The sequence below is a fragment of the Otolemur garnettii genome, unplaced genomic scaffold (assembly GCF_000181295.1).
Source record: "Otolemur garnettii isolate 467f Iridium unplaced genomic scaffold, OtoGar3 scaffold00115, whole genome shotgun sequence".
Lineage (NCBI taxonomy): Eukaryota > Metazoa > Chordata > Mammalia > Primates > Galagidae > Otolemur > Otolemur garnettii.
In genome coordinates this window covers 359,877-381,978 of record NW_003852510.1, presented here as the reverse complement: position 1 = coordinate 381,978, position 22,102 = coordinate 359,877, and the positions used below count along the sequence as shown (strand labels likewise).

Here is a 22,102-nt window from a genome sequence, read left to right as displayed (position 1 = left end):
GTTATCATCTTCCAGGGTAGGAATTGTTTTCCTGATGCTGCTTTCTCAACCCCGGTTTTGGACAGAAGTTCAAGACCAGCACCCCACTGCAGACAGATTCCAAACCCCATTAGAGCAGGTGGGGCCATGGTTATATACGCTTTCCCTTGAACTCCATGCACTGTGCCAGCTGTTGTCTTTCTGTGACTAGGCTGGCCATGTCCTGTCTCATCCTGTGCCTTTGAGCGCACTGTTCCTTTTTTGTTTGTCCTCCAAAACAAAAGGACAAGCCCCCTGACTGAAGTAAATCTCTATTTCATTTTCCTTCCAGATCCTACTTGAATGTGACGTTCTCTGTGAAGTCTTCCCCAGTTCTTCCAGGCTGTGTTAGTATTTCTCTGTACTGCATTCCCATGGCACTCTGTTTAGGCCTCTCTAACAGCCCTCAGCACATAGAACTGCCATTTTTATTTGCTCCTTGGTATTCATATCCTTTGTAAACTCCCTCTCATCCCATGACCTTTGGAAGGGGCAACAGGACATATGATGGAATCATAACGCTCTTCTCCTTACCTGAGTTACTTGGACCACGAGTGGACCCTTGACAGATTGGTTGCAGGTGTCCCAGCTACAAAAGATTCTGTCTTCTGGACATGGCTCTCTGGGGATAGGGAATTGTTTACATAGCCTCAGTTGAGAATTTGCACCCAGAGAAAAAGAGGGAAGCTCCAGTATGTCCTGGGCAGTGGAGGTGTGAGGCTGTGATAGAGTGTCAGGGCTGGTGATGGTGTTAGGCTGCATGCAAGAAGACAGAGGAAGCACCCTGGGAGACAGAGGAAGAGGACAGGCCCCCCAGGCAGGGGCAGCAAGGCTGGGAGAGCCCTGTGGTTAGGGGAGGGGCAGGGCTCAGTCCCCAAGGGCTTTTGGCTCCTGTGACCTGGCTGTGCTTTCTGCCTGGACCTCCACAAGATCCTCCCTTTCAGGCCTTCGTGGTGTTGCCGTCTCCATTTCTCTGAACTAGTTTAGTGGTTTTCTGATTCACCTCCCTCATCTAGACTGCGAGATTCTTGAGGTCAGGAACTTCATCTTGCTCTTTGTGTTACCAGAAGGAAGCTCAGCACAGGGAAGTTGCTCACAAATTGTTGAATACATAATGAGTAAATGAATGAATGGATAATCTGTTGGTAAGAGCCACAGGGCACTGACTTCCCAGCAGAGGTCTCGCCAGGCCTTGACTTTCTAATACAGAAAGCTCTTTTCCCTTTAATCATCACAGCTCTTCCTACTTAAGTCCTCTGGCTTCTCAAAGTCTTGGGTCTATAGGCAGCATTTCCCTGAAGTATTTTAGCTTAAAAAATATTGGGTCTGGCACTTTGGTCCCTGAATGTGATAGGAGATGACACCTTTATCTAAGTCAGATCTTCTCAGAAGAGACCCAAGGTGGCCCCTGGATCTTTCCCTGAAGAAACACAGGAAGAAGCAGGCTGTACACAGAGAGATGTAAGAAGCAAGCTGTATATAGAGAGATATAAGTATAGCTTTTATTTATTTTTTTTTGAACCAACCCAACATTTCCACTGGCAACTGTCAACATAGCTTATGACACGAGCACTGTTTCTTTTTTAGTTTTTTTCTTAAAAAATGTGTTTAAAATTAAACATGTGTCTTTTAATTTATCCTCCCCCACCCTTAGAAAATGTATTTATGTCAATGCAGAAAGCCTAAAGATCTGTGGGCAGTTTCGTGGTGATGTCGTGTACATGTTTATTTGTGTGTGTGTTTTAAAGCCAGGTCCTTTTAAAATTGGTTGGGAAAAGGTCTGGAGGGTGTGGCAATCTCTTTTCCTAAAAACCCAGGCTGCATGGGATGATGGCAACTAAGATACCTCTGACTGGGGCAAGAAATACCCTACAGGCTGGAAAAAGAGCTTCATGAAGTTTAAAAACAAGCAGGAACATGGGAGAAATGAGGATTCCCAGTTCCTAGCTTGTGTAAATGCTTTCCTATGTGACCTGAGGGATCAGGAAGGGTGGGAACAGCCCCTTGTTCTCATATCAACTTCTAAGTTTTTATATCACTTCAAGAAATACAGTCAGCTGTCTTCAGATGGAGCATTAGGAAGAGAGGGGGTGGTGAAGCTGACATTTCTTAGAAACAATGACATTTAAAAAAATAGTCTTTCCCTGTTAAGATCCCACTGGTTGGACATGGCAGCTCTCCTGCCTCAGGTGCAGAGCCAAAGATACTCAAGAAAGCACGTACCCCTTTTGTCCTCACACGGCCCTTTGTCATCACACTCCATTCCCACTTCTGTCCCATCGCTCCCACTTGCTGGGGCTTCCTGCAGATAGATGCACATGTAGACACAGACACAACGATGCTCACGGAATTGGACAGGCTGGGGCAAGGAAGAAGGCAATTGCCTTCTGCTTTTGACTTGATTTCAACAGAAGCCTAGAAAGTGCCTCCTGCTCCAGGTGAAACCCCTGCTCTTTACTGCTCCACATGGGTGTGACAGCCTACTTCCACCCAAATGCCATCAGTCCTCCAAAGGGCTCAGAGAAAAATAGGATACAGGGCCAGGACCCTGATGGAGCCCAGAACCACCTGTCACCCCATGGGGACGGGAGGGTGTATGCCTGAAAACCCTCTCAGCCCTGGCGTTCCTTCACAGCACCTCTGTTGCTCGCTTCAGAGAGAAAAGACGAAACAAAACAATAAGCAAAACCCCAAGGGGGGGGGGGAAGCAAACACAGTAATAGCACAATGAAAAGAGCACCCAAAACAGCCACATGGATCTGACTCATTTTCACCCCTCACCAGCTGCGGTGAGACAACAGAGACTCGTGGAACTGGATGGACGGGAACCCCTGCTCCCAAAGAAACTGAGAGGCCAGGGAAAAGCAGAAGGTGCAGAGAGAGGGGAAAGCGTCTGACCTTCACTATGGGTCAAGGGCAAGAGGAGAAAGATGGTGTGGAGGTGGATTTGTTGCTGCTGTTTGTATTTAATTAAATACTTTGTAAAGTGGGTGGTTCTCCTTTCTGGTTGATTAAGACTTTGCCCTTCCAGTTCACTGCCAGGGCCCGGGTCGGGTGAAGTTCCAGGGCTGGGGTCCTGAGGCTGCCTCTCTGGGGGGAGGCGCGTCCGGGAGACGGTGGGAGGTGCCCTTCTCCTAGGAGAGGTCTCAGGCCTGCCCTGCGGGGGCTTTTGCTCCGCTGCTCAGAACCCCTTGATGTAGCAATAGGCCTCCAGCGTGGCAAAGAGTATGTAGAGCAGCCACAGGCCCACGAAGAGCCACGTCGTGGCAAGCTTGCAGCCGCGGGGGCCGCCGAGCTCCCCGCCCAGGTGGGGCCGCCGTCGGTACAAGAGCACGCTGATGCAGACGAACGCGAAGATGGTGAAGAGGGTGACCGAGAAGGCCAGCGTGCCGGCCGACACGTGGAACTCCTGTCCCTGCAGGGCCCAGTAGATGGCGGCCACGGACCAGGCCAGGCCGATGCCCAGGAAGACGTTGACGGCATTGCTGCCTGTGACGTTGCCTATGGAAGCGTCTGCGTACACGTCCTGGAGGGCCGCGGCTTTGCTGGCAAACGTATCTGGAAAAGGGACGGTGACAAATGAGAGCTGGCGGGAGGTCCAGGCGTGGAGGACCTGCGTTTCAGCATGCCCCCAAAGCCCCTGGAACCCGTGGGGTGAGCCCAGGAGCCAGAGATGGGGCTGGGGGTGGGGGGGACACTCCCAGCTGTGCCATTAATAAGCCAGGCGGCCCTGGGCAAGTCACACCACTGGTCTGGGCTCTCCACTCTCATCTGCAGAAATCCGAACCATTATTAAGGGCCTTTCCAGTCCTGAGATTTACTGAGTGGCCTTCTTGTTCTCCTTTGAGTACTTTTTCAGTAAGGGGAGTTTGCCATCCTATAATGTTGCCCCAGGGAACCCTGAGACCCAAGGAAGCTGCTTAGAATAGATGCCTGATTGAACAGGCACTCACTGGGCAGTGCCTGTGGGCTCAGGACTGGGCTGGGTGCTAGATTTACGGGGACAGAGGACACAGTGGAGAGCCATGGTGGGGACATGCAGACGAGCTGTGGGTGGACAGGTTTGTCTCTGTGGCCTATGCGGGGATCACAGGGTATCACAGGATGTTTGATGTTAGATCTTGGCACAGATTGTAGGCAGAGAAGGGGCTGTCAGGGACATTTAGCCCAACCCTTCCTTTGCAAGTAAGGAAAGCAAGAACCTAGGAATCTACTCAAGGGCTCATGGGATGTTAGCAAAAGACTTGCCCCTAAAACTCTCCTGAGTTCTTATAGGATATAGTTATCCAAACTGTATCTAAAGAGCTTCAGCCAAAGCCACAAAATCAGATGAGCGGACCATAGTATAACCTTCCTAAAGCCCCTCATGATATTAGCTGTTCTCTGGACCAGTTACCAATTGGAATTACCCCCAAGCTGTCTCCCTGCCTGGTGGGGGTTGCCTCGTTATTGCTAAATTTCTCAGTTCTCCCTGAGAAAACCTCTTGCCCTTTCTTGCCTATGACCTTGCTTTTATGCTTCTGATCCTCCGCTATTTCTCCTCTCCTCTATTCTTTTCCCCATATTTGCTCCCCACCCCTACCCTGATAATTCAGGTCTTCTGAGCCTGGAGAACAGAGGTCACAGGGCACAGCTCTTCCCTACATCTTCCATCTGTTTTCCAGGCACCTGACGTGTTTTCATGATAGCCAAACCTCTTGCATCACTAATGTACAAATAATCCTACTGGCCTGTGCTGGGGTTTGGGGAAGAGATTTTCCTACAGTGTGATATAGAGCCAGTTACTCTCTAGGAAGAATATATTTTCTTAGTACAAGAAGGGTTTCCCTTGGTCCAGCCAGCAGAGTCCTGTCTGATGAGATTCAACTTCACCTTTCTGAAGGGGGATGCTCTCTGTTCCTTTGTAGGGCAATTGGCATGCTAGCTCCCTGGCAGGAGTTTTCACATGTCCTAGAGACTGCCACTGAATTAAGTAAGGAAGTGGGCCAGTGCCCCTCTCCACTTGCTGACCCCTACTTGCCATTCAGGCCCAGCTTCCATATACCTTCCCCTGAAAGCCAGCCTGGCCCCAGCCTAGCCCAGATTCACCTCTTGTCTACTTGCATAGAACCTTCACTTTTCTTCATAAATGAAATAATTTTAATTGTAGTAACTGAGTACAGTTGTCTTCACTCTATTTTAAGCAGCACTTGGAGAAGGAAGCATGCCTATCCTGCCTCTCATGAAGTTCCCACCATTCGCAAAATATTGTATTGGGCATAATAGGTGCTCAGTAAATATTTGTCCATTGAAGGAATGTTTGTCTCTGAATGTTTTTAAGGAGGGGGGGAGAGTGTGTAATTCATCATATGGGAAAGGACAAAAAGCTTGCTAAGCTCTCCCTAGCCTGCTCCGCTAGGAACACTCTGTACTCACAGTGTCCCTCCGAGCATTGCTACCATGACATCTTCAAGCAGGCTAATATTTAGCTTCTCAGAGACTGCCAGAGTTACATGGCAGGAGAATAATATCTATATTCTTTGAATGCATTGTTTGTGGCCTACTCATTTAATGTGGAGGTTAAGGGATTGGGCAGGTAGCTTAACCTCTGTGGGCCTCAGTTTCTTTATCTGTCAAAGCGAGAATAATAACTTTTCCTAAGCAGGGTTTGGGAAAGTATTACAGGGATAAAATGTGTAAATGGCTTAACATATACAGTCTCTGTCACATGGAAAGTGCCCAAGAACTGTTAGCTATCATATTAATGTCATCGTTAATCCCTCTGATGACTACTGTGCACCTTAAAGGCAGAGGCTCTATTAAGCCCCGATCTGCGATTATGAGGTAGAGTATGGGGGGATCAACACCAGGTAATATTTTCTTTGCAAACTCAAGCACCTCTCATTCTTACCTGGCACAGAAGTGCCAAATGCCACGAAAACCACAGCTGTGACTGAATCCTTGAGACCAATGGTGCAGCCGAAGTGGGAGGCCAGGTCCCCAATGATGGCGGTGAGCATGCCGATGATGAGGATGGAGACCACGAAGCAGGCCCAGCCATGGCAGTACTCTGTGGGGGGCACGCAGGCAAACAGCACCTTCCAGAAGACTGTCAGGAAGTGCATGACGTAGTCAAAGCAGGATGGCAGCCTCTCCTCCCCAGATTCATCCTCATCCTCGTCCCCTGCTGGAGGCAAGACATACAGGCCCAAGGAAGGGCAGCAAGGTCAGATGATCATCTGCGAGAATGATCACAGGCATCGCGAGTTGGAAGGGGATGCTAGCTGTTTTCTGGGCAGCTAGGGAGGCCAGTGCCCGGACACCAGAACAGAGCTGGGAAATGGGAGACAAGTTGAGTTGCCTCATTGGTCAATTTGAACACAGGGCACCTAGGGAGCATGGGAAAGAGAGGGGACAGGGGAATAAGGAAGAAGAAAGAGAGAAAGATTAAAAGTAGGCTGGGAGAACATGAGCGTACAAGAAAGTGGAGGAGAAAGGAAGGAGGATGGAGTAAAGTGCATTTGGCAGCCTTGGTGAAGAGATGTGACATCAGATCTCTGTTCTGCTCTTCACTGGATGCTCTCGGGGCTGCTCTCAAGTTTTCTGGCCTGACTGCTGCCATGACCACTGGGGTTCTGATCATGATCTATCCTCACAGAGACAGCTGTCATTCCAGATCATGTGAGTACACTGGAGAGCCAGTGCCTCCAAGTATTCCTTGGGACAGAGCAGGGATGGGCCCTGACTATTCTTGCCATGAAATGTGGGCAGAGGCCCACCTGGCAGCTGGGTGGGAGAGGGTGTGCTGGGACATGCTGGGACCTGGTCGAGGGTACCCTCTGTCATGTTTTGGCACCATCAGGAGAGGCCAGGTTTATAAAAAGCAGAAGTCAGAACTCTCAGGTTCTAATTCCAGCTTTGCCATAAGGAAAACATGTAAGCTGGGGTGAATTCTGTCTGGTTTCTAGACCTCAGCGCTCTCATCTGAGGAAGGAGGGGGCAGGTTATGCGGCCTACATCCTGTTCATTATCTTGAGGGGCACAGTCGGGTCACCAGAGGGAGAACTAGAAGGAAAGGCAGCAGGCAGTGAGAAAGTGGGGCAGCAGCCTCTCTTCCCTGCTGTCCTTTTGCTCTGGCTCTGGGGCCTTTGGAATATGACCCTGTGGGTTGCTATGACAACAAAGCCTCACAAAGAAGGTAAGGCCAGAAGTGCTGGGCCAGGAGAGAAGCAGTATGGGTGGCCGGGAGACCCTTTGTACCCCATTCCAGCTTGTGTGCAGGCCTGGGGCTCCTGGCTGGGCTGCGGGTCACTACCAGGGAACTTGTCAGTAAATGTCGAAGGACAGGCTCAGAGTCACTGGGCGGGGGGTGTTTTTTGGACAGTCAATGCAAAACATTTTACAAACTCTTGACCCCTGTATTTCTAAATTAGAATTGTTCCTCATTTTACATAAGAGTGGTGCCAAATTAACAAAAGGAAGGAATAATGGAAACCAGAAGTCATTGAGTTGGTGTTTGGTACAAGACTCTGTACCCGTCACGGTTCTGAGAAAGGGAGCCATCGTTCCTGTTTAGAGTGAGGGAAGGAGGTCAGAGAGGATGTGTCGTTCCAGTTTGCATAGCAGAGCAAGGATTTGAAACTAGAGACAGCTAAGCTCTTTTAGTTACTGCCTGAGTCCTTTCCAGAGTGACCCAGGGCAGCAGGAGAAACACCTAGGACTACAGCTGAGCAGATCAGACACACGGCCCTGCCCAGGAACTGGTGGGCTGTGGATGTGGCTACGCTTTTTCTTCTCAGGTCTGTCTGCTTCTCCCAGCAAGGTCTCATCCTGAGACCCTTCTTACCTGCACTGACTGTGATAGCCTCCATGAACTGGTCCCTCCAGGAATGGGTCCCCACAACCAAGGCCAGGTTTGTCTTCTTAATTAGTTTGTCCACCGTAGTCTGTTGGGGGAGAGAAAAACTTAGAACCATGAGGTTAGAGTGCTTAGAACTACTGAGGAGTCTGGTGTTTCAAAGGGATGAAAGACACCATGCATCCCATTGGGTTCTAACAATTAGGCATGGGTGGCCTTAGAGGATATCTTCTGGGGCAATCCCCCCTGCCCTTTTTGGTTGTGATTTCTGACAGTGGATGTTTAGAGTTAATACCATAGAGAACAACAATGTTAATAAACCTTGCCCCTCAAGAGTGAGTTTCAGTATCTTGGTTTTAAAAATACAGTTAAATAATAGTGATGATACGTCTTGGGCCTTTCCAGCCCATTTATTCCATAGTCTATGTTATGTTTCCTCACAATAATCCTAGCATGCAAATGGCCAGCATTATTTTTTTCCATGTTACAAATGGGGAAATTGAGACTTGGGGTAGGTAAGTTATTTGTTCAGTTTCAACTTCACATATTCAGTGTTGAAATTGGAAAATAACAAAAGAGCCCCAGGTCTTTTGCCTCTTATCCTAATTAATTCCTAATTCAATTAGACATCACTGATGGCCTGACCTTGAACTCATATGACTCTTCAATGATGACCTCTAGTTTGGGGTGTTCGCCCAACACTGGCTTTCCCATCTCTGCTATCCTCTTGGCCTCCTCTTCCTCCATAGTCAGCTTCCTGTCTGTCACTTCTGCAATAAAACAAAATCAGACTAGCTTCAGCACCTTATCCCTTCCCCAGAACGCTACAGCTCAGAGGATTAGGCATGGGCAGTGGGTACAAAACCAATAGCTCTTGGGAATGGGAACTTTGTATATTTTTTTAGTGTCTCTTCCTATGAAGTGCTAAACACTTTATGACCATCAGACCATGACAGGGTCAGGATAAGTATTCCTCTCTCTGTTTCATCCCTGGGTGGGTAACCTGCCACAAAGGCCTTCTGAGAAGCAGCAGAGGAGTTCCCAAGAAATTCAGCGAGATGTTGGGAAGCTGGGAAGAAAGGTCAAATTTCTTGATCTTTACCTATTTTGAATTTCTGGGCCTGACTATTTATTCAACTACTTTGCATAAGAGTTCTGGAGGTACAGTAGACATTTGTTCAAGGGAATAAATGGTTCACGTTAGCCTCTGTTTCCAACATGTTGTCACTATATTCTCTATAAAAGAGAAAGGAGATGTGTCTAGGATTATCTACACTTCGTGTGAGACTGAATATTATCCTCACAATGAGAAATTTGGAAAGTTTTCCCCAAAACGTTCATCGTGTTCCAATGAAAGATCCCCAAGATTTTGATATGAATAAAGCACATTTTTTGAACACAAATACTTGTTCAAAATAAATAAATAAAAGAATGCCCTTCCTTTGCTTTCTCTTGTGGCATTCTCTGGATTCCCACAGCATCTCTACTCATTTACCAGTGGTCTTGTCTCATGTTAGAAATTTTTTCCACTCCAGCTGGTGAGTCCATTTTAAGACTACTTCACCATGAAGACATGTTTTCTGTATTAGAGTGAAATAGAGATTGAATCTTTTTATTTCCCTTTGATTAGAAAATTGCTCTTGGCAGCTTCTTTCTTTCAGAGCTCATTTAAACATCTTCCCATCCAAGTCCACATTCTCATATGCAATTAATTCTTTTATTTGGCTCCTTAATTGCTTTCATTTCACACAATAAACCTCCCATGGGAATCTTCTGGTCCTTCGATAATCTCAAGGACAAAATGGATCAGAGGCCAAGAAGGTCTTCTTTTTTCTCGAGCTGGGCAATTGGTGAAGCAAAGGGAGAGGTGAGGCTCCATCGCCTGAGGTTGCAAGGAAAGGAATTCACTGAGAAGACCATAGGCCAAGACTGTAAGTCACCAGACAGACAGCCTTATGTTTTATGTCAGTATTTTCTTCCTTGGCCTGAGTGAAGATGGTATGAGTGTGCAGGGAATCCCTGTGTGGGCTGTTTTACTCAGTGTAGTCCCAGAGGCACCACACACAGAAGGCAATCCCCCAAATGTTTGGGAGCTGTCCGTGGTGCTGTCCCCTCTCAAGTGGTGGTGACTGTTTTTGGAAACAATGTTTTCACAGGGATTTACATCTTTTTGTATGTTTCCAAGTCAGCAGGCATTCGTTAGCAGCCTGACTTCATTTAATCCATTGAATCCAAGTCTTTGATTAGTTAATTCTGAAGGCAAATCTGGGTCAATCTAGGGTTTTCACTAAGACGCCAGAGATTCTAGAAGCCAGACTGCAAGCTACACTAGCTTAGAAAAAGACATACAGATTCCTTATGGGTACCTACGTTTCCTCTGTTCTCTGGGTTTAGCACCATATCACAATGCCTATCTTAGCAGTGACAGTGCTATTCCACTCTTCCCTTCCCAGTTCCCCCATGTCATACTTTACAGGTGACACAAGAACTTTGTACCAATATAATGAGCTCTCCGGTGACATATAAATGTACCTGTCTAACCCCTTGTCCAGCTATCAATCTAGCACTATATCCATCTGGCAGGATATTGATCTACCCGCTGACCTGTTCACCCTTGTGGTGACAGTCAGTTTTTCCCTCTAGCTTTCTGCAAAAATCTTTTTGACAAATAGCCAATCCTCTATCTTTGGATCCCCAACAGTCCCACAGAGGCACTCTGTAAAAATCTGTTAATTAATTGATTCACATGCCTTTAAATCAATTCTCATCTAGTTTCTTGGTTTGGCAGTAATTCCTGTATTTTTCTATTTTTGTCATAATCATCCTTTAAATTCAAATTAAGCTGATTTCTTGAGAGAATAAATCTCAAACATAAGAGACCATAGTGATGCTGATCACTTGTTCATGTGAGTCTACAGAATTTCAAGTAAAGAGAATAAATAAATGACGGGTGATCTAGATATTCAGACTGACTAAACAAACTCTCGGTTCTAGGGATAAAAAGATAGGCAGGGAGGGGAGAAAGAGAGAAGATGAATAGGATGGGAAATTGAACAAATATGCATATTGGAAGAACAAAGAGCTCTCCAGGCCAGACAAGAATAGGGTTTTGTGAATGCACTGCAGGTATCCTCAAGAAGAAGCAGAGCGACAAGGCCACTGCTGTCACTGCAAAGCCCCTGAGCTTGGTGGGGGGAGCTCAGAATGAACGTATTTACTCTCTGACTTCCACCACCAGGCATGTTAATCATGTTTGCCCGGCCACCTAGGAAAATTAAAACTAGGATTTGAGATTTCCAGTGAATTTAATTAAAGCCTAATTAAGGGCTCCTGAATTAAAGGCTTACCGATTGAAAGATCTAGAAAAAGATAGCCTCCTTTCCCCTTACTTTCACATCTATTGATATTTGCAAGTATGTTAAAAGTATAAGGACACTTAAATATGATCACACTCTTTTTTGAGCATATACACATATGGGGTGAAGGCCAAAGCTGAAACATAGAAGCCTAAATACCTTCGCAGGCAAGAGGATGAGTGAAGTGGCACAGAGAGACCCAGTGCTATGACATCAAGTCCCTGGGAGAAGAGCAGAGGATACAGGTTTGGGGGTGAGCCTTATGCTGTTGGTATAAAAAGAAAGCAAGAAACCACAAAAGGAAAATGTAGGAATTACCCACATTTTGGGGGGGCTAAGTGTCCCAGAAGGAAAAATGTCCTCACCACACCTTCCTAAACTCAGGGTGTAGCCTGTAGATGACTTTGAGTACCAATGAACTCTGTAAGATGTTCTTAAATGACCTTAAGATTATTTTCTTTGTTCAAATAATTGATGAAATGTAAGCTGTTCTTTTAACATACATTGCAAACAGTCTTGCATAGACCACTCTGATTGCATCAAGAGTCACAGTGTTGCTGGACATGCTGAAAATGTGTTGAGTAAGTATGATGTATTTCTGTTTGCTTTCCACTCAAGCAGGCCTGTTCTTAATGTACGTGTCTGTCTGCCACCTAATCCAGATCCTACATGAGAATCTCTGCAAAATAAATTCTCTAAAATTTCTATTTTGGAACACCGTCCCCCATTCCCTTAACATGCTAATTCTTCTTATTCATGGTACATCTGACTTTAAGGGTCATTGACAAATGAAACAGACTTCTAACAATTTAAGTCTGAGCTGTGATGAGATGAAACTGCAGGTTCAGTAAAATTCTAGATTTTTTCAAATCCCAGCACAATCCTATTAGGAGATTCCAGCTCGAACTTTGACCACATCATGAGGGCAGATGAATTAAGATGGAGAAGTCTAAAGCCCACAGTCTCCTGGGTAAGTTTCATTTCTCCTCCTGGTCCCAGAGAGCATCTTCTATGCCTTTATCCACCTCCACTGAGAGAAAGGATACTCAAGGAACTGTCTACTTCCTCACAGCTACTTCATGTGGGGAAATAGATCTCCCAGTCCTCGGGAGAACTTGTCAGGTTAACTCAAGTTTGTGGTTCCTATTAAACAAATCAGAGGACATTGGTTTTCAACCAAATAAATGGCACTGGCAAGAAGTAGAAAAGAGGGGGCAAGACATGTCTTACCTGGAAATAACAGGAGCTCTGTTTGCAAATGGATACAAGACAAAGGAAAGAAAGAAAAGGAAAAAAACATTAAGGTCCCATCTTGAAGTACCCAGAGGCCTTGTGGTTGCTGGCAGCAGAAGGGAAGCAGTGAGCTTAGTAGGGGAGCCCTCAGCTGCCACATGCACTAAGCAGTATTCAGGCATGCGCAGCAGTGGCAACAAGAGGTGTGAGCAGCTGGAGAGGCCAGTGAGCACGCTGTGGTTAAGGTGGAGTTTCCCTCCAACTTCCCTGCAACCCTGAGGGCTGGGAATGGAGGGGTGAGGGTGGAGAAACCCAGTGGTGGGGCACTTGTGATCTTGTAAGATATCAGGTTATCTCTCCATTCTGCAAAGGAGTGAGAATCCAGTTTTCATGAACTGTGTGAGTTGCACCCGGCCAGAGTAGCTAACTTATCAGCAGCAAATGCAACCATGGAGCTTGAACAGGAGCTCAGGGCACTGGGTAGCAGTGTGCACAGGTGGCACAGTGGCCAGTTCCATGTCTTCTATCTCTAACCTCATGATCAGGTGGGTCGTACTCAGCTTCCCAGTGCCTGAAAGTATTCCATGGCCACAGATAGATTCCTAGCTACCACATTGACCAGAACTTCGATTTCCCCTAAAAGGAGGACTGAGTGAAAAAGTTAAGCCTTGCAGAATGTTTTCTTTGAATGGTTTATCTTTTTTATAGATATGTCCTGAAAGTCGGACCTCCAACACCTACCATTTTGTGACTTGCACCATGCAAAGTCCTTACACTTATAGCATTTGGTAAAGGTTTGTTGTTTGCTGTTTGTTTTGGCAATAGTTTTTTCCATAGATCCTGTGGTGCTACATCTTTGGGTAGTGGTCTTTTTGTTCCAGAAAAGGGCAAGCTAAATCTGAGTCTAGATATTCTGGAATAGACAGACTGTCATGTCAACAGCTATGTGTAAATCGGAGATGACAACCCTATGTGAGCTGGGAAACTGACTCAAAGGCACACCCAACACAGGTTGGTCGAAGCCACTGAATTTGTACATATGCTAAATTCTCTTAGTTTTTGAGGTCTAAAAATGTAAAAAATTCTTGTGACATGCCATATTTTCATAGCCTCCATCTCCTTGGCTCTTATCAGATAAAGGTCTGGCAACCCCTACCACATGTTGCTGGTATAACTGGTGACTGGTGGAGATTGCTAAGGAATAATTGTGTTTGTGAGTGTGGGTGGATGGGGGAACTAGGAATTGTTTCTTCTAGGAATCTCTAGGATGCAACTCAGACCTGTGACCAACCATAACCACTGAAGTTACACGTAGCTCCAGAATGTGCCCGGCGTATTACCAGGGGAAACAGCAGCGGCCTTTTCCTAATATTTCCTGGCTAGAATTCCAAGGCATAATGGATCAGTGAATCTCCTCACTACATTGAGATAGGCGGATAGATGGATGACAACCGAGCTTGTTTATTCTGCTCCTTCCATGGTTCCGCAAGGAAGAGCATCTCTTGGCCCCCAAGTTCCAGTGGAGATGTCAATGTACTCACGTAGGCTGTACAAGGGCAGCTCTTCCAAAAACGTCCCTGATGCCTTGGTTTTCACTCAGATGACCACCCTGCTCTCGACTTGTGTCTCATCCCTAGAGTGATGGGAGGGCTTGCAGCCGCTAGATTTGCATCATTCTCTGGTCATCGTCTCCATGATTCTAAGACTTCCCACTCAGTGGTTAGAGATGGGTCAGGTAGCCAGGTCTGAGTGACATAATACCTCGAGGGTGTTTTTCCCCTGCTGCTGATGAGAGGAGCTGGAGCTGAATCTTTCCCCTGTGATAATCCCCAACGTCAGGTGAGAGTCATTGATTCCTGCTCAACACTCCAAGGACAAACAGGAAAGGGCATAGTTCAGTGAGTAATTAGGAAGCCTCTAGGCGGCTTGTCAGGGTGAGCCCATTGATATGGAGAGAGGAGGAACAAACAGGCTCCATTCTCAGGAAGATGCTTGCCTTGCAGACCTGATATTTCCAACATCCAGGCCCCGTGGCCCTGACCATGTACTCAGTGCGGCTCCCTGAAGTCTCTTTCCATTTCCAGGCTTGCTCCGTTCCCGGGGATCTGTGTTTTCGACTCTACCTCCCTTTTTTCCTTCCCCCAGCTCACTTGGAGCTTTTAATCTCAACTCTGAAGTCTGTTTTGTTCGCCAAGAATAGAGTCTCCTATTTCAAATCCAGTTCTTTGTTTTTTAAAAAATGCAATTGTCATTTTGACCATGGAGAGACTTTGTTGTTCTGAATGTCTGAGCCTCTTCCGCGCAGCAGCGATAATGAAAAGCAATTGCCACTGTACTGTCTCTCGCTCTGAGAGCAGCAGGGAATTCTGGAAAGCTGGATGGGTTTTCATTTGTTTCTGAGTCTAGACAATCAAGTTTTATGACCTTTCACCTTATGGTCTGATAGTAAAATACGGGAAGACCTGAAGAAACTGAAAATTAACCCCATAGACAATAGAACAGAAGGCTGAGAAATTGACAAATTTCTTATCGGCAGCTTCCATCTGGGGGCATTTCACACAGGTATCCTGAAATCCTCGTCTTCTCATCTGCTTCCTCCTCCAGGACTAGGCTTCACCAGGGCTTTGCTGATGTCTCCTTGGGCAAAGGACTCAGTGCAAAAAAGGCAGGTGTCATAGATGTTTGCAGTTGGCTAGGTCTTTTGAAGGCCACAAGGCTTAACTTACTCTTTTCCATGCTGTTGATAAGGGGCATTTATGGCAGGCATAAAAGAAGAGCATTTTTTTTTTTCTTGAGGCAGAGTCTCACTTTCTCATCCTGGCTAGAGTGCAATGGTATTGTCATAGCTCACAGCAACCTCAGACTCCTGGGCTCAGGGGATTTTCCTGCTTCAGCCTCCCAAGTAGCTGGGACTACAGCTGCATGCCACCATGCCCAGCTAATTTTTCCCTCCCTCCCTTCTTTCCTTCCTTCTTTCCTTCCTTCCTTCCTTCCTTTCTTCCTCTTTCTCAGGCTACCTGAGACTTCTGGCCTCAAGTAACTGTCCCACCTCAGTCTCACAAAGTGCTGGGTTAGAGGCATGTGCCACTGCACCCAGCCAGATGAGCCTCTTTACTGGTGGAATGAAAGCATGTATAGACTTCCAGTCCCCGCCTCTTGTCTGGGCCCACTGCCTTCTTGCCATGCCCTGTATAATCCTTCGTGCTGCTTTCATTTGCACCCAAGTAGCTAGGACTATGGAAATTGATGAAGCTGGCTTACGATGGACTTGGGTATCTGCAGCTTCCCACCAATTATGGATATGTGGAGTAAATACTCACAGGAGGTGAGAATGAGTAGGAAAAGTGCTGGGACAACTTCTGAGAGCATTTGGTGGCAGGAAGTATATTCCTGTTGACAGGAACACAATGTGGAAAACAATGGAACCACAGAGAGTCTCTTTCTTCCAATACTCTTTGACAGTCAGGCTGATGGCAGCATCTTATGTGGCCAAGAAGACCAGCAATGGAAGATGGGGAGGGATTCTGCCCCTACAATACTCTGTGTGTCTATACCAGTGCCAGTACAGAACTGGTCAGCTCTGCAGAGAGAGTCCCCAGCAGACGATGGGAACAGATCAATGCTGGGAATCTGAGAAGAAGACCCATAGAGGAGGCTTTGCCATGTAGCTGCTGATTCTCTTAGATCTATCCTTGAGTGAAGGGCTTGGTGCTGCTTCTTGTCATGTGAAGTAGTTGCAGAGTGACCACCCTTTTGACAAACAGGTGAATTTCACTGCTCCATTCTCCACGAGCCTCCCAGCAGCCTGTCCGTCCTGAATGGGAGCATGAATGTCCTCTTTGCTATTTCCCAAGAGCACTCCTACCTGTTCCCACATCTATTCCTCTAACACATTTGAAGGAGGGGCTTCTAATCATTTTCTTCAAGGGGAGATGTCCTTCTCTGCATCGACCCAGGTTGCCACATCATCATCCCTTAGGGATGAACCCCTGGCAGGTATTCTGAGATGTGTGTCCAGAGAAAGCAGGGCCGGGGCCACTTCTCTGTGTGGGATGGGGGCTCTCTTGGGATCTGGGCAATATGTTCACTTGCAGATGCCTGGCAAATACAGACATCTGTCAACCTGCCTCTTGGGGATCGGCACCAACTACACCTGCCCAATGTCAGCCCTTTTCCAGGGCGCATGGGAATTTTCATACCTGGAATTATTTCCTTCTCTTTGTAGTCTCTCAGTTTTCTGCTTTAGAGGTTGCATTATCTCAGTGGTTCTCAACATTCCTAATGCCATGACCCTTTAATACAGTTCCTCATGTTGTGGTGACCCCCAACCAAAATTATTTTTATTGCTACTTCATAACTATAATTTTTGCTGCTGTTCTGAATCATAATGTAAATATCTGATATTAGGCGACCCCTGTGAAAGGCTTGTTTGTGTTGAGACCCACAGGTTGAGAACCGCTGCATTATCCCAAAGTTGTCTCAAAAACGTATCCTACCTTGGGTTAGGAACAGGTGTAGAATGCAATGGGGTGGGATGCCCAAGAGAGGAAGAATAGCTCAGAATTCCAGATCGCATAGTTGGAAGCTAGCTCTAAGGGAACTCTCAGAGGCCACATCCCCTGATGACTGCTAGCCCTTCCCATACCACAGTTCACCCCGCTGGGAAATAGCCAGGTGATACACTTACCTCTTCGAAGGGCAGAGGGACCTGGGGCCACTCTGCAAGTGAGTAACCTGCCAAGCATTCAACAGAGGTCGGGGGAATGCAGCGGGAGACTGTCAAAGTGTCATTGCAACCTGGCCCCCAACTCCTATTCCAGACCCTCCCACATTCAGGCCAGGCGTGAGAGGGAGGGGTGGCAGGGAGGAAGGCTGGGAAGGGGCTCAGGCATGCAGCACACCACATTCCCTTCTTTTTCTTCTCCTTCCCACCCACCAAGGAGTTTTCACATTTAGGGGTTACGGTGTGAGGTGGGGAATGGGGAGGGGGAGAGTGCATGGGCCAGTGGCAATTGGGTAATTGGAGAATTGTAGCAAAACATGGAAGTCAGTCGTTAGGTTCAGGAGGAGTTGCGGCTACAGTGCTGCCCAGAAGGCGGGAAAGGAGGAATTTGGAAATAAGCTAAGGCTGAGAAGGCAGAGATGATACCGAAACAGGGTGAGAGCGAGAATACAGGAGGGAAAAGAATAAAAAAAGTCTGTTGGTCAAAAAGAGAAAGGAGGAGAAGGGAAGAAAAAGGGGGGAGACAAAAATATAGTTGCTTTCGCTTTTTTGTTGTTTTTCAGGTTGTTTCAATTTTTTTTCTTTCTTTTTGTTGTTGTTTTGTTTTTAAAGGATCTCACACCTGATATTCCACGTTCCATCCATTTCGGTTCACCAAGGGCAATGAAGAAATTCTCTTGCCTTTCGTATTCCTCCTCATCTACTATTTTAACCCTTATGGTTTTCCTGTAGGGACAACAAGAGAGAAAATGTGTCGACTGGGGCGGTTGATCGACTGGTCACCTGGAGCACAGCCTTTAAAATCATTTCCCATCACTCTTGGCACATGCAGCCCAGTCCTGCCGTGGCAGCTTTTTTGACAGGACTATGGCGAATTGTGTTGTTCTCACATAAAAAATGGTCTCAGTTTTTCTTGTCTCCTTGGTCATAGTCCTTCACATGAGTGAGAGGGAAGGGAAGCCAGGAGGTAAGGAAAGGTGGGCAAAGGGAGGGAGCCGGAGAGCCGGGAAGGGAGAGGGGAGCCAGGAGGGGTGGTGGGGAGGAGGCGGTTGGACCCTGCTGAGAGTTAGTACAGCTAAGTGGGCAGCACACTCCACTGGGTGTCACATGGTAACACTGGCTATTCTTTGGACAACAGGTAAACTACTGGCCCATCAGGAATGACCCAGAGTCCTACCACAATAGGAAATATATCACTGGAACCTGGGGATTGTGTCACTTCTTCCTGTTTATATTCACTTCCATTGTGAGCCTTGTAAATGAAAAAATTTAAAAATCAGTGTTTATGAGGAAGGGAAATGAGAGAGAGAGAGAGAAGGAAGAGGGGAGACATTATTTGTCTCATTCTTTGTTTCACAGGGTTTCCGTGGTGGGAACTAAATATACATGTGTTAACCACAATATCATATAGGAATCCTTTACTATTTACAACTGATCCACTTCTGGGAAAATGTGAAAGAAATGATATAAATCATCCAATTCTAAATCGCCTCTGAATTTCTGTCATAGAGGGATCCTATGTTCCCAAATTAGCTGCTGAAATGCTAATTAGCTCCTGGATCAGGAGTCCAGGGCACAGGTGGTGGAGGTTTCTGTTTGTCTCTGAATAGCCTAACAAAGCATACTGTCTTTTAAGAACAAATCATCAGAGAAGCAAAGTTTGAAAATCACTCCCCTCAAAAGACCGGCTCAGACCCACAGTCATGTGGAGAGGTTGCTCCATAGGCTTGGCTCTTCCTGTGTGGCTCTTCTGGTCATGGAACTAGAGTGGTGGTCAGTGGGTCTCACTAGGGAGCTACAATTATTATTTTATACTTTTTTTTTTTTGTCCTGGAACTAAACACTAGCTAAAGATCAAAGAGGTGCTAATGAATGGTCACCTAAGTGTCTCCTCTGATCTGCCGAGGATCCTATTAGGTTCGGAAGACACCCTGGGCTTTGCTACCTGTTATGTAGCAGAGTGATCCGAGGCGGTTGCTGGGCCCGGGATTTGCTGCCCTTTTGTAGCGTGGGTACTTTACAAGCACAGTCACGCAGCAGCGTTTCAGTCAACAATGGACCACAGATGCAGCAGTGGCCCCAAAGATAGTAACATTGTATTTTGACTATACCCTTTCTATGTTTAGATGCATTTAGATACTTAGATACTCACCACTGTGTTCCACTTGCCTACAGTTCTCAGTACAGAAATATGCTGTACAGGTTTGCAGCCTGGGAGAAAATACCACACAGCCCAGGAGTCCAGGCTCGTGGGAGCCCCCTCTGTGACGTCCACATAACCACGATATTTCCTAACGGGGCGTTTCTCAGCACATGCCCCATTATTAAGTGATACATGACTGCATTTTCTTTCTGCCTTTTGGGCATTTTGGGGGGCACCTTTCAGACCTCACTCACTGGACAAAAGAGAAAGCACAATGATTGTCAAGAGGCACTTTTGGGAACTTCTCTCTTGGCCCTTGATACGGGACCCTGGGGCTGTTTAGGTGTGAGGCTGCTTTTCTGCTACAGGGAGTCTGTGGTGGAATGGGAGTGGGGTACCCTGCGAGCATGGGTAGGGCCCAGGGGGCTTGAGGGACAGCTTAGCCAAGGAAGGAGCAGTCCCCCAATACTGGCACTTTCTTCCCCACAGTACAGTCTACCCAGGAAAGGATTTCTTGGCTTGCCTATTATAGGCCATGGAGGCATCTGGTCATTTAGGTTGAAAGCAAAGTTTTCATCCACTCTGAGAAGACCCAGGGACTTCTTGGGAAAGCTTCCTTTCCAGTCAGAATCCTCTCCACTACTGTTCTAATGCTTGGCCTGAACACTCTGTTGCTCTTTGGAGGAAAGTAGAGGAAGGCAGCTGGGTCTTTGTGCGTCTTGGAACGCACATCTGTAGTTTTAGCCCAGTCAAGGTCGGGGAGAAACAAGCCTTACTAGTAGGCATTGGTGGATCAGAAGGCTCCAGATTCCTGCTGTAGGGAGTGGGGTAAGCCATGACTAAAGTACATTGATTCCAGTGACTCTCCGACTTAGCCCCGAGACTGCTGCCCCATGGAGAGCTCTGCTGAGAGTCTGTTTCCCGGGGCTGCCCTCCTGGCTGGTGCTCTCAGACCTTCTCCTTCCTGGCAGAGCCTCGTATGTGGCACTCTCAGTGCACCAGCTCTGTCTCTCTCTCTTTCCCCACACTCATTTCCTCATCCCAGATAAACCACCCTTGGTCTTGAGCATCCCTCTTATGGCTACCGTGTGACAGGCTGGCAGGTGTTAGGGCAGAGCTGGGAGCAGAAAAAGGACACGGAGAAGAAGAAAGTGAAAAGAGGGAAAGAGAACAAGAGAGGAAAGAAGGGGAGGTGAATCAGAGAATCAGAAGACGAGGGAGGAGGAGACAAACAGGGTGGGGAGAGGAAGAGCAGGGAGAGAGAAGGACGTCAGTGTTAGTGTGGAGGACAGGGTACTACACCTTTCTGAAAACTCATATCCACCATGCGGGGGCCCATCATCTCAATGAAGTAATTCTTGTTTTTCTCATACGTCTCATCATCAATTACCTTGATGTGAATTGTTTTGCTGTGGATGGAAAAATAAGTATCATAAGCAAGGAAGAGAGTGGGGTGAGCCAGTCAGGAGAAGAGACAGAAGAGAAGGAAACAGCAAAGAGATCCAGAAGGGTCCGAGCTTGCTGAACACCACAGGGACTTGGAGGAGAGTGGCTGCCTGGGGCCCCTCCAGCCTCACGGGGCTCCTCCCAGGCTTCGTGTGGCTTCAGGGCACGATCCCACTTGGACACTGAAAAGAAAGAGCGCGAGCTTCGCAGCTAAAGTCTCTGGGTTCCAGCCCTGCCTCTGCTGTGTGATCTTGGATAAACCACTTAGCTGATGTACAAAGAGGACGAACAATGCTTACACCGTCCCAGGGCCGTTGTGATCTCAGTGAAGAGATGTACTCATGAAAACCTGGGCATTCAGGTCTCCCATAATTTTTGCTTCCTTATCCCTCTTGCTTTTGGCACAAGAGATAATTTTTTGACTTTCAAAATCAGTTGATGTTGATCCAAAAGGTTCATTTTATAATAAAAAGCAGAAAAGGGAGGACTAATTCGTCTGTGGAAATCTTGCCTAGAAATGTAGAATTTTTCCCTTTCTGCATGGCAGTGACTATCACAGGGGAGCCAGGAGAGTTGCTCCACCCATGTCACACATTCTGGTAATGCACAGTGGACCCCCCAAACTACTGACACTATCTCTAAAGAAGCTTCCGCAATCGTAATTCTAGGGTACCCTGATTAACTTCTAAGTCTTCCGATATCTTGTGCCTGGCACCAGTATATGGCTTTTTGTGCTAAAAATGTTATTTTGTTAATGTAAACATTTAAAAACATAAAAGGATTTCAGCAACCCTGTTTCTCATTTCTTTCTTTTTTTTTTTAATTTTTAAAAAAATATTACTAGGAGATTTAAAAACAGAGATAGAGTTTGGGCCTCTCCTAACTGTTGCTTAATGAGGGGACTTCTCAGAACCAGACCCTGGCCAAGATGCTAGGCCTCTCCCAGAGAGGTGGGACGTCGCGGGACTGTGCAGGTGTGGAGCTGAGTCTCCTTATGGCAGTGGGAGTCTGTGCCCATGGGGGCCCTTCTTGCAGACACTAGCCTTTGTTGAGGAGACCAAGGCTGCTAGGTCCTCCCTTTATTCCTTTTGATAAAGTAGGAAAATCTTTCCTTTCTAACTTGTGACCCCGTCTCTGAGCTCCCAATCTTTCCCAAGTCACTGTTGAGGCTCCGTTGCCCACACTGTTGATCTTGCAGAACTGCATTTGGGTCCACCACTCCTGAAGTGAATGTAACAGCAATTACGAACACACCCCTGCCCGCCACCCCACTGCTTACAAAAGCAGACTCCAAGCCTTCATCATCTGTCAAAACCACCAGTAACAGCAAACCTGGCTGTCAGCCA

The 22,102-nt window shown here is 46.9% G+C and overlaps 1 protein-coding gene across 9 annotated transcripts in view; it reads right to left on the bottom strand.

Moving 5' to 3' along the window:
• Window positions 1–1,494: 1,494 nt before the first annotated feature.
• SLC8A3 (solute carrier family 8 member A3) overlaps window positions 1,495–22,102 on the bottom strand; it is a 140,184-nt gene continuing 119,576 nt past the window's right edge. The window contains exons 3-8 of one of the 9 annotated variants that reach the window (XM_003797355.1): window positions 20,613–20,719; window positions 12,442–12,459; window positions 8,501–8,616; window positions 7,844–7,943; window positions 5,909–6,184; window positions 1,495–3,576 (exon numbers count right to left, since the gene is read on the bottom strand). In XM_003797355.1, the coding sequence (XP_003797403.1) occupies window positions 3,200–3,576; window positions 5,909–6,184; window positions 7,844–7,943; window positions 8,501–8,616; window positions 12,442–12,459; window positions 20,613–20,719 (994 nt within the window). In that variant the 3' untranslated portion in view covers window positions 1,495–3,199. Of the gene's footprint in view, window positions 3,577–5,908; window positions 6,185–7,843; window positions 7,944–8,500; window positions 8,626–12,441; window positions 12,460–17,787; window positions 17,894–20,610; window positions 20,720–22,102 lie in introns of all 9 variants that reach the window. The other 8 variants (XM_003797356.1, XM_012809859.1, XM_023517604.1 and 5 more) reach the window with 8 other exon arrangements.